Source organism: Macrotis lagotis, chromosome X (genome assembly GCF_037893015.1).
Source record: "Macrotis lagotis isolate mMagLag1 chromosome X, bilby.v1.9.chrom.fasta, whole genome shotgun sequence".
NCBI classification, from domain to species: Eukaryota; Metazoa; Chordata; class Mammalia; order Peramelemorphia; family Peramelidae; genus Macrotis; species Macrotis lagotis.
The window spans coordinates 648,140,189-648,152,667 of NC_133666.1; the positions used below are offsets into that span (position 1 = coordinate 648,140,189).

The following is a 12,479-nucleotide window of genomic DNA, read 5'->3' on the forward strand; positions in this document are numbered from 1 at the left end:
TAGTCCTAGCTTGGACATGTTATATATTTTTTCCTATACTGACAAAATATGTGCAGTGTTCTACATTTGTGGATCTCTCCTACAGCCTCTACCTCTTCAGAGTTATAGTGAGAGGTGCTTGAAGTTTCCTTCAACTGACATGTACTTCCTTTTCTGAGCCATATTTTTTTAGTTTTCTGACATTTTAAATTCTAAGGGTCATCAACTTCTGACATTCTTTGTTAGCAGAGTAGGACTTTTCAGATGTGACTTAGAATTACTAGCTGTATGACATCTTAGCCTCAATTTCTTTAGTAAAATGAAGTTAAATTAACACCTTTCTCATAGATTAGACTGGTATCTTTTATCTTCTCCTTATAAACTCCCAAATTTCTCCTCCTCAAATTCTCTCTGGCTTTTTTTCCCTCACAAATCCCTTCAAATCATCTTCACAGTTTGTTTCTTATGCAGCTTGTTTTTTTTCCACCTTCCACAACTTTCTCCCAAAGAAGTGGGCATTAGGAAAAGGAAAGTGAGGGAAGAGAATAACCTTCTGTGTGTAGGTTTTGTACTAGTTGCTTTATAAGATCTCATTTGATCCTCCTGACAGCCTTTTGAGGTTGGTGCTGTTAGGATTCTCATTTTATATTTCAGGAAACCAAGGCAGGCAGCAATGAAGTCACTTGCCCAGACTCACATAGTCAGTGTCTGAAACTACATTTGAATTCAGATCTCTCTGATTCCTCTCTGCCCCAGGTGTCTAGTAGGACAAAAAAGCAGAACCTTAGTCCTTGATTGTTTTTGCCAGCAGTTCCTGTGGTTAATTCCCCTGGAGAACTTGGGTCTGGTTAGCTTCTTTTTTCTAGAGCCTTCCCACCTGATTAGCGCCTTTCATAGTTCAGCATCTTTTCTCTTGTGCCATTTGATTAACAACTTGAAAGGTAGCTGACTTTCTCTTCTCCTTTGCAACTAGAGTTCTTTCCTTTCTGCTCAACTTCTTGGGTTTCCTAGTAGTATTTATATTTGTCTAATCTGGTCAAGCATTCAATCAAGGAAGAATTAAGTGCTGATTGAGGTGAGCCCCTCTTCTAAGGGCTCAGGATACAAAGAAAGTCAAAAAGACTTGTTCCTGACCTAAGGAGCTCCCTTTCTAATGGGGGAAAACCAATAAGTATATAAATAATGTTTTCCATACCCAGAGTCAATGGGATTACCCTCCCTTCTTTCTCTGTGTGTATATGTATTTTATTTGGGGTTAGTCATTTGCATGTTGTTTCCCCCATTATGTTTTCTAATTGATGGCAGGGTTAGCATTTTTTGTTCTTCTTTGTATCCCCCAATTCTTAGTAGTATTGTTGGCACTGATAAATCAATAAATACTTATGCTGACTGACTGTTACAAAAGCACTTGTATCTCAATGGGGGAGACCAGGAAAAAGCTCCATTTGAAAGGTGGGATTTAAGCTGAGACTTCAGCCAGTGGGGTGATGGAGAAAGCAGGTAGTGTCTTCTGGGTGCATTACCAATTAAGTGTTTTTCAAATCTTTCTGCCTAGTCTTCTCCTTTTTCACTTTTTTCTTGCCTTCTTTCAAATTTTTCCTACCTTAGGCACATCCTCTCCTCTTATCCCTCTGAATTATTTCAGCTTGGATACTCAACTCTGCTCCCACAGAATTATTTCCCTCTTGGAGAGCTCATCTGTATCTGTGGATTCACTTATCTCTATGCAAAGGATTCTCGATCTGTTTTTCTAGTTTTATGGGCAGCCAGGTGGTGCAGTGGATAGAACACTGGCCTGGAGTCAGGAAGACTCAATTTCCTGAGTTCAAATCTGTCCTCAGTTACTAGCTGTGTGACTTTGGGCAAGTCACTCACTTGATTTGTTTTAGTTCCTCATCTGTAAAAGAGTCTGGAGAAGGAAATGGCAAACCACTGCCAAGAAAACTCCAAATGGGGTCATGAAGAGTTGGACATGACTGAACAATGAATCCTTTCAGTTTCATATCTCCAACTGAATGTTAAACATACTTTTTTTCATTTGTGAGGGAACTGGGTTAAGTGACTTGCCCAATATAAGGCATCTTGTTCTGAGTAAAACTGCACAGGTCCAAAAACAAAATCATTACTTTTCCCCCTCAAACCCTCCTTCTCCAACACCTTCCCTATTACTTATTTTTTTTCCTTCTCTTTTACTTTGGAGGGCACCATCACCCTCCCAGCCCCTCAGACTCAAAGCCTAGGTGTCACGCTTGACTCTTCACTATTCTCTCACCCTCCATATTGTCTTCTGCCTAGACCTAGATTTCATCTTTATAGTATCTCTCAAAAAGTACCTCCTCTCCTGGGACGCTGCCGTCACCCTGAGGAGGCCCTAATCCTCTTTGGTCTGGATTACTACAATAGCCTACTGGGGCCTTCCTGTCTCCACTCTATTCTCTATTTAACCGCCAAAGTTCAAGTCCAACTAAGTTACATTCCCCTTCTCTGTAAACTCTAGTGACTCTCTGTTGCCTCTGGAATCATATAAGAAAACCTTTGTTTGACTTTTAAAGCCCTTCTGCCCTTTCCAGTCTCATTACTCCTGGTTCTCCTCCACATGCTCTGTGACCCAGCAGCACTGGTCTCCTGGCTGCCCCTGGAAGAAGATAACTCCAACTGACTCTTTGCATTTCCATAGGCCATCCTCATGCCTGCAACTCCTTTCCTCTTGTCTGCATCCTGGCTTTCCTGAAGGCTCAAAGTCTGGGAAGAAACCTTTCCAAGTCCTCCTTATCACTGTGCCTTCCCTTGGAGGTGATCTTCAGTTTGTTTTGTATGTGAATTGTTTATACACAGTGGTTTGCATCTTGTCTTCTGTGGAAGAATGGAACTCCTGGACAGCAGGGATCGCGCGTGTCTGTGTGTGTGTGTGTGTGTGTGTGTGTGTGTGTGTGTGTGTGTGTGTGTGTTGGATCTTCAGGGATTAGGTGAGTGCTTGGCACACAGCAGGCACTTCATAAACATGAGTTGAAGCCACTTGAGTCTTACTTCATTTCTGCTCTTCTTGAGTGCTTTCCTCCTTTTCCTCCTATTGTTTTCTTCCTTGGAAGCCTCAAATGACTTTTCTGAACAATGATTTTATAGAGGAGGAATTAGGCTGGTTCTGCTTGGTCACAGAAGACAACTGGGAATAGAAGTTGCAGGTGGGAGAGAGGTAGAGTCTGAGGCACTTCTAAGGACTAGGGAACTCTTCCTAACACTATGGAAGAGTGGTCTAAGAGTGGAATGTGTCTTAAGTGACAGAATCACAGCTAATAGAGCTGGAAGGCACTCCATCCCAGACAGGAACAGGTTTCTCCTCTTGAGTCCACCTAACAATAAATGTCCCCTCTAGCCTTTGCTAAGTCTGTCCACAAAACTCACCTCATTCTAAGGCATGTTGCTTGACTGCTTGCTCTATGTACATATATATCCCTTAACCATGGATCCTCTATATTTGTTGTCTTTACCTATTAGAATATAAGTTCTTTGAGGTTCAGGATGGTCTCCTTTTTTTATTTCTATCCCCAGCTTTAGCCTGACACACAGTTTAGTGTTTTTATTTTCTGCTTATTAAATATTTTTCATTTTTAAAATGATAGCATTTTTTGAAAGAGGGATTTGGAAAGAAAAAAGGAAGGAAAAGATATGTATCAGTATTGGATAACAAAGAGATGAACATTTCTTCCTCAATTTCACTTTAAGGGGGTGGTAATGTTCCTCATAAGGTAGGAAAAGTCTTGAGCCCGAGTTCTAGTTGCAACTCTTCAAGGACTTCTCACTCTTAGGTTCTTAACTTCCTCCGTTACAAAAATGAAGGTGGTAGAATCAATGAGCTCTCAGGAAGATCCATTCCATTTCTGACTTTGTATATTCTGAGGGCCCACCTAGCTCCATCCTTCTGATTTTGAAAGTCCTTCCAGGCTGACAGCCTGGGTTCCTAGTGTTCTATGACCCTGTCCAGCTCTACTATTCTTATTTTAAGGTTTTTTTCAGTCCTAGGAAACTTGACTCTTTGTGTTTCAGCCATCCAAGGAAGAGAAGATTGAGGGCAAGTCAGAGGACAGTTTGACTACACTGTTTCCGGGCCAGAAGAGGAGGATTTCCCATCTCTCCAAGCAAGGAAATGTAAGAATTTTTTGCCCAAATGAGCCATGTCAGCCCTGGGGTTCAAGGGAAAGAAGGGAAATAAGTGCAACTTAGGGGTGGGGATGATGCTCCTTTAGAAAGTCCACTATTAGTAAACAGCTTGATGTTATCCTGGGGAGAAGATAACAAGACTGTTACTGGGTATGTCTGTTACCTCATTAGTTCTCTTTCTTCATTTATAAAATGGGGGATAATAATACCTGTTCTGTTTATGCTTCAGGATCCCAAGAGGCCAAAGGCTTCTCAGTCCAAGCTTGCACAGCTGGTTTGGCTCCTTTTTACAAATTAATCCTAAGTATGCATTAAATGCCCACTGTGTGCCAGCCACTGGGCTAAGCACTGAATAAAAGGAAACTAATTCTGAGAGTCCCAGGACTTGGTAAAGATCATATAAGGTGTCAAGAAGCAGAGCTGGGATATAAGGCCAGGTCTTTTGGCTTGCAATCAGTCTTTTTCCTTTCTCTTCCTGAGCCATTATATTACCTCAGGTGGGAAAAGAGTATATTTCAAGAGTACTGTACCATTATATTCTCCCTTTTTTTTTTAAACAAGGCAGTGGGGTTAAGTGACTTGCCCAAGGTCACACAGCTAGACAATTATTAAGTGTCTGAGGTCAAATTTGAACTCAGGTCCTCCTTACTCCAGAGCCAGTGCTCTATGCACTCTGCCACCTAGCTTCAACTGTTCTCTTTCTTCCTTCCCTGCCTATCTCTTGTTTTCCTTAGGTCAAAGCTCATCACTCCCAAATTTAATCAATCTCTTAATCACTCAAGCTGTCAAGTAATTTAACAGTCCCTGCTTTCAAGAACTTATAGTCATGAATGGCCACTTGTTGAAAGAAAAAGAATTTTGTATGTGGACTATGGAAAATCCCTGCTCTGGTCCCTTACCAACTATTCTTTCCATTTTGCAAGACAATGGGTTAAATGACTTGCCCAAGGTCACATACAGCTAGTAAGTATCAAATATCTGAGATCGGATTGAACTCAGGTCTTCCTTAACTCCAGGGCTGGTAACTCTATCCACTTGAGCTACCTAGCTGCCCCACCTCCTCCACCCTCCACCCCTTACCAGCTATTTAAGCTAGGGCAGATCATTGCTCTGTGCTTTAGTTTTCTTGGCTGCAGGGCTAAGAAAAGACACCTGAAGACTTTGGGTTGAATCCTGGACCTACATGATCTTTAGCAAATCACTTTCTGTTTCTGGGTCTCAGTTTCCTCAGATGTAAAAGGAGGAAGTTGGTCTAGAAGGACTTTAACATCTCTTCCAGTTCTTCAACTAAGGGTAGGCAGATCAAATGGAGATAATATATTTAAAAAATATATTGAATGACCAATAATAGTTCCAGCTCAAGTCTTTGTGACTCAGTGTTTAGTTTTGATGACTTAGAATGAGTATAAATAGTGATTGTTTTCAGTTCTGATAAAAAATTCTGAGTGCCTTCTCCAAGATTGCTATCTTTGGGGGTCATTTCTCTCTCTTTTTTTTTTAGGTTTTTTTTTGCAAGGCAATGGAGTTAAGTGACTTACCTAAGGTCACACAACTAGATAATTATTAAGCTGCCCCGGGGGCCATTTCTCAATATCTTATTTAGCTTCTAGTCATTCAATGGACATGACATCAGACAGAGATCTGGGAAAGATATCCATCCAGTGCATCCTGGGCCATCCCAGTTGCCTTGACCTTTATCTTAAAACTAGAGTTGAGAGAGCAAGGCTAATGATTTCATGAAGCTCTGTGTCATTCAGATCCCAATTCAAGGACAAGTCTAGACTTAGCACTTCTGATGTCCTTGGTTCTCTTCAAGTAGGGAGTAGGAACAACATCAACCTAAGGGTAAATATCAGGAATCTTGGTAGGTTGAGGAGCTCCTTGGTAGGAAACTATATATTTAAAGTTCTTGAAGCCTAAAATTGTTATTAGACACAATGTGGGTCTTAGGTATAACTCTGAACTTCCTTTTAATTGATGAATGCAAGTACCTATTTTAAAGATGGGAATCTACTCCTTGACCTCCTGTAAATGAGCTACTTTGTAGTTAGTTTCTTTTCTCCTGTGACTTTCAATTGTTGCTTGCTATTTTTTCTCTTTTTTTCTTTTTTTTAAGATTTTTGCAAGGCAAATGGGGTTAAGTGGCTTGCCCAAGGCCACATGGCTAGGTAATTATTAAGTGTCTGAGACCGGATTTGAACCCAGGTACTCCTGACTCCAGGGCCGGTGCTTTATCCATTGCACCACCTAGCAGCTCCTTATTTTTTCTCTTTTCTTTTCTGAACCCAAAGCCATCATCTATTTTTAAAAAATTGCATCAAGAAGAAAAAGTCTAAAGCAACTTGGAATTTAGCTTTTTTCCTCACAAGCTTGAACCATACTTCAGCTTGTTTTTGTTTGGTAGGCCCCAGTTTTATCATTCCTGAGAATGGGGTACTTCCACTACCTTCCCCATCCTTCTAGCTGCCCTTATGTGTCACCTGACTTCTAGATTGCTGTAGATTCCCTGTCTTAGATTCAGTACAGCTGTACAAGAGACTCACTCTCAGCAGCAATAGAATTCTCCACTGAAAGTTGTCTGATCCAATAGGCTGAAGTCCCAAGCAAACCAGTTATTCGACCCTACCGCCCACCCACGGCTCAGGAGGCCTGCTACCGAAGAACCCAGCTTGCCCAGAGACAGGCCTCAGATATTGTGGCAGCGAGACTGGCAGCCCAGAAGCATTCTGTGTCTCTGCCTGAGGAGAAGAGGAGAATTGCCCATGTACCAAATCCTCGCATGGCCACAGCACTGGCAGCAGCAGCCAATTCAAGTAAGTCACTACTGAGTTCTATTTATCTTTTTTGTTTTTTAACTTGTGGGAAGGAACTTTGACAAGAATACTGATATAGTTTGGACCCTGGATTAGTCCTCAGTTTCTAGTGCTAGCTCTGTCCCTAAGTCACTGTGACTCAGTACATGCCATTTTAGTCATTTAACAAATGGTAAAAGTCAGTAAACATTAAGTGTCTAACAAGTTTTGGGGATTCAAAGAAAGTCGGAGATGTTCTTTGATAGCATCAAAGAACTCACAGTCTAATAGACACAACATGGAAACAACTATTATAAATAAGCTACATATGGATTAAATTAGAGATAATCAGTAGAGAGAAGCCATTAGTATTAAGGATGATCAGGAGAGATTTCTTGAAGGTGAGAGTTTAGCTGGCACTTAAAGGAAACCAGGAAAATTAGAAGCTAGAAATGAGGAAGGAGAACATTTCAAACATAGGAGACAGGTAGGGAAAATTCCCATTGTGAGATGGAGGATCTTGTTTGAGGAATAGTCAGGTCAGGTCTACTGAATCCTAGGATGTGTCTAGAGGATGAAATTTAAGGAGCTGGGGGGGGGGGGGTAGAGCAAGTTCTAAAGGCCTCCCCCCCCTTTTTGTCCATATATTTAACTAAGATTAAAAAAATTATTTTTAATTCCAAATATTCTCCTTCATTTTACACACTTCTCTACCCATTGAGAAGGCAAGAAATGCTATACCCATTATTCATATGAAATCATGCAAAACATTGCCTCATGAGTCATGTTGGGGGTTGGGGAAAGCAAGAAAAATAATGTAGGAAAAAAGACCAGAGTGAAGGTATTTTTTCCCTTGAATAAGGCATCTTACTACAGCAGAAACTTCAAGATATTTCACATATTTATCCTTATTTTCCATTTTTTTTATTTTTGAAAAGGGTGATAAGCAATTTATTACTTACTGTAGAATATCCTTTCTTTCACTAAGAGCCATATTACTAAAGTAATATTGTGGGTACCAACTGCATAAATCTGTTGGAGGAAAGAGCAAATTATAGATATTTAAAGGGAAGTGGAAAATCAAATTGTTTAATTGAACTCTGAAATTCTTTTAAAGCAGGGGTAAGGAATCCTGTTTTTGCCAAGGGTCATTTGGATATTGAAATTTATAACATCATTTTAAGGCCATACAAAATTGTCAACTTAAAAGTTAGCCTGCTGTATTTGGTCAAACTGTCAAATTCACCCCTAAAATGCTCCTAGATTTATTGAATTTCAAGTTCTGCCTGAGGTTGCCTTGGCAGCACCAGACCAAATGATTTTGCAGACCTTCCCTACCTCTGTTCACCCATATTCTGTTGCATTTCAGCCTTATAGATTGTTGCATTGTGTGCACAATCATTTGCAAATGAGAAGTCATGCACCAACTCTTCTCCTTTTTTAGTCTTGACTTGTAGGCTTTTCAAGTTAAATAATTCACAATCAGAAGTTGACCTTGATACCGCTTTCATCCTGTTGATAGAATTGCTGGTCAAAGGGGGTTGGGGATAGACCCAGGGAAGTCTAATACCTCTGGTGTGAGGGCTGCATTCCACCTTTGGTATCTATGTGCCTCTCACCTGTGACTCCCAAGAAACTATAGCATGTCCAAAGGCCATAACCTGGTAAATCATTCTGGCAGAGAGACTAAATAAAAATTCAGAACTTCACATTGGGATGGTTCTTCCATTTCTAAGAAGGCAACATTTAACTTCATCAACCATAAAGTATAGGAGCAGCTCAGTGGCGCAGTGGATAGAACTCTGACCTTGGGAGTCAGGAGGACCTGAGTTCAAATTCAGTGTTGGACACCTTGACATTTACTGTGTGACCTTGGGCAAGTCACTTTACCCCATTACCCCCCCCCCAATAAATAATTAAAAAAAATAAAGCTAAGTACAGGCAGAATTTTAAGAGATGCAGGATTCTTGGCTCAGTAAGAAGGCAGATGAAATTCAGTTTTACTCTGATAGTAATAATCCAAAGTGCTTTAATGGTGCTCTGAAAACTATGGACCTATGGCACATCTAAATTGCTCAGTGATGATAGAGCCTTATTGATTAGTGATAAGGACATGATCCTGGAGAGATGGGCTGAACACTTCCATCAACCAAAGCTGAAACCATTGACCATCTCAGTTTGAAGTCAATCCTTCTCTAGCCAAAATTCTAACTGAAAAAGATGTTTTAAAAGCCATTAGATTCCTCTTCTGTGGCAAAAATGCCTGGTGCTCATTCTATCCTAGCTAAGGTTTATAAGGCAGAGGGTCTACTGCTCATATCAAAGCTTACTGAAATCGTCCAGGTTTTATGGCAAGAGGAAGTTATCCCTCAGGAGTTCAAAGATGCCTTCATTGTCCATCTCTATAAAGGAAAAGATATTAGGTTGGCCTGTGACAATTATAGAGGGGTCTCCCTCTTAGTTATCACTGGAAATATTCTTACCAGAGTTGTCCTAGGCTGATCTTTCAGCTGGAAGATGATCATCTATCTGAGACTTCAGAAAGGGCCAAGAAATGATCTATGTGGTGTTTGCTGCCTGACAACTCCAGGAGAAATTCTAGGAGCAGAACAGAGCTCTGTATGCAACTTTCATCAGTCTAAGAACTTTAATATTGTTAGTCATGAGGGTTTGTGGAAGATGATGGCAAAATTTGGTTAACCAAATGGCATACTTGCACAAGTTCTGGATAATGAATGAAAATTGTTACCAATGGAGTAAAGCAGGATTGTGGGCTTGCTCTCATGCTTTTTAATATATGATGTTTTCAATATGTTTAATATGATGTTTTCAATGATATTGTTATACATCTTTAACAAGGATTAAAACAACTACTGGTAGTAAATTATTTAACTTGAAAAGTCTACAAACCAAGACTTAAAGTAGGGGGAGAATTGGTGTGTGACTTTCATTTGCAGATGATTGTGCACTCAGTGCAACAACCTCTAAGGGTGACATGAAACAGAATATGGATGGATTCGCTGCTGCTGTTCATGCTAATTTTGACCTGACAATTAACAACAAAGAAAACAATCATCTCCATCAGCCAGCACCAAACCAGCTATGTGTGGAATGAAAATTTGAATGCTGTGAATAATTTCAGTTACTTTGGCACTATATTTTCTAGGAGATTGACACTCCCATTGCCAGAACTAGTTCAGTGTTTGGGGGTTTGGAAGGAAAGTATATGAAAGAAGGTATACACATCTATTGTGCTGATTTCATTTTGTATGTCTGAAACCTAAGCAGTATATCAGTGCCGTGCCAGGAAATGGAATCACTTCCATTTGAATTGTCTTATGAAGATCCTGATGATCATCTGGCAGGAACAGATACCAGACACTGAAGTCTTTTCTTGAGCTGAAGTACTAAGCATTCAAACTGTACTGCAGAGTGTGTAACTCCAATGACTTGGCCATGTTATTTTTTTTTTTTAAAGGTTTTTGCAGGGCAAATGGGGTTAAGTGGCTTGCCCAAGGCCACACAGCTAGGTAATTATTAAGTGTCTGAGGCTGGATTTGAACCCAGGTACTCCTGACTCCAAGGTCAGTGCTTTATCCACCTAGCCTCCCGCATTGGCCATGTTATTCTAAGGTCAAATGTATGTTTGGCTAAAAGACTATCTTACAGAGAACTCACACTGGCAAGCACTTACATAGAGGTCAGAAGAAGCAATACAAGGACACTCTCAAGGTCTCTGAAGAATTTCCAAATTGATTATGAAACATAGAAGACACTGGCAAAGGACTACCCAACATGGTGTGCCCTTATCAAAGAAAGAACTGTGCTCTTTGAGCAAAGCAGAATTGAAGTAACTCAAATGAAGCACGAGATGTGCAAATTTAGAGACATCTCCATTCCAAATGTTCATGTGGACTATTATACCCAACCTGTGGTGAGCCTTCTGAACTTTTGATCAGTCATAGTAAGACATACTATACCTGGACATAGTGATGTCATTTTGTTTCTCTTTGATCACAAAAAAAAATGACCACCACCACCATCCCTTGGTAGTATAGTTTGAGATCCGTTACTATTAGATTACCTTTCTTTACTTTTTCATAAATTCTCTTCTTATTCTTCCAGATGAATTTTGTTTTTTTCTAGCTCTATAAAATAATTCTTTGGTAGTTTGATTAGTATGGCACTGAATAAATAAATTTAGGTAGTATTATCATTCTTATTATTGACTTAGTTTGCCTATAAATATTTTAATATTTCTTTAGTTACGAGGCTGTTGATTTTACACAGCTCTGCCTCACTTAAATCTAATTCACTAGCAAGTGATGACATCATCTTCCTGATGTCATGATCCTCTTGAGAACAAAGAACAAATAAGAACAAACAACAACAACAATATTGGGAAGACTGCTAGTTTATCCCCATTACAGATAATGCTTGCTCTTGGTTTTAGATAGCTGCTATTTATTATTTTAAGGAAAAGTTTCCATTTATACCTATGTTTCTAGTGTTTTCAATAGGAATGGATGTTATATTTTGTCAAAAGCTTTTTGCATCTAATGATATGATTTTTTCATGTGATTTTTATTGTTTTTATTAGATATGGTAAGTTATGCTTAGAATCTTCAATACTGAACCAACCCTGTATTCCTGGCATAATTCCAACTTGATCAATAGGATATGATCTTGTGATATATTGCTGTAATCTCCTTACTGGTTTTAAAATTTTTGCATTGAAGACATTGGAGAAAAGCCAGGAAGTTGGCCTGAGCACTCTCCAGATTCCCTTGGAAACAACATTAAATCTAAACTCTAAATATGGAATGACAGAAGCCAGAAAAAGATGGAGTGAAACAATTTTCCAACTCAAGATAACTTTTTTTGATGGTGTTACAGTGTTTTTATTTTATTTTATTTTTATTTTCTTTCTTTCTTTCTTTCTTCATTTATTCATTCATTCATTCATTTATTTATTTATTGCAAGGCAAACGGGGTTAATATGCTTGCCCAAGGCCACACAGCTAGGTAATTATTAAGTGTCTGAGACCGGATTTGAACTCAGGTACTCCTGATTCCAGGGCCGGTGCTTTATCTACTATGCCACCTAGCCGCCCCTATTTTTATTTTTATTAAAGATATTATTTGAGTTTTACAATTTTCCCCCATCTTACTTCCCCCCCCCCCCACTGAAAGCAATCTGTCAGTTTTTACTTTGTTCCATGTTGTACATTGATCCAAATTGCAACTCAAGATAACTTAAAAGGACTTTATGAAAAGCCTGCTTCACTTGAGTAAAAGTAGTAAAACTTGAGTAAAAGCCCAGTTCAGGTGGTGTCTGGGCACGCCAGTGGGGAGACTTTTATCCAACACAGAGCAACATCTGAGGCACTGCTGGCATGGCTCAGCAGGCTATCTGTGAGGACTTCATCCCCTGTGCAGCAGGAAAACTGCCAACCCCAGAACTTTTGACTCAATAGGCACAACTAGACTGGGTTACCCTCGTGCAGTGAACAAGCTGCCAACCCTGGAGGCCTTGGTGTAGAAGGCCAG

At 39.8% G+C, this 12,479-nt stretch overlaps 1 protein-coding gene across 7 annotated transcripts in view; it reads left to right on the forward strand.

Moving 5' to 3' along the window:
• The window catches only part of REXO1 (RNA exonuclease 1 homolog), a 94,434-nt gene that overhangs the window by 38,735 nt on the left and 43,220 nt on the right, over nt 1–12,479 (forward strand). For all 7 annotated transcript variants that reach the window (XM_074204679.1, XM_074204680.1, XM_074204678.1 and 4 more), the window contains exons 3-4: nt 4,024–4,125; nt 6,728–6,950. In XM_074204679.1, coding sequence (XP_074060780.1) covers nt 4,024–4,125; nt 6,728–6,950 — 325 coding nt within the window. The remainder of the gene's footprint in view (nt 1–4,023; nt 4,126–6,727; nt 6,951–12,479) is intronic.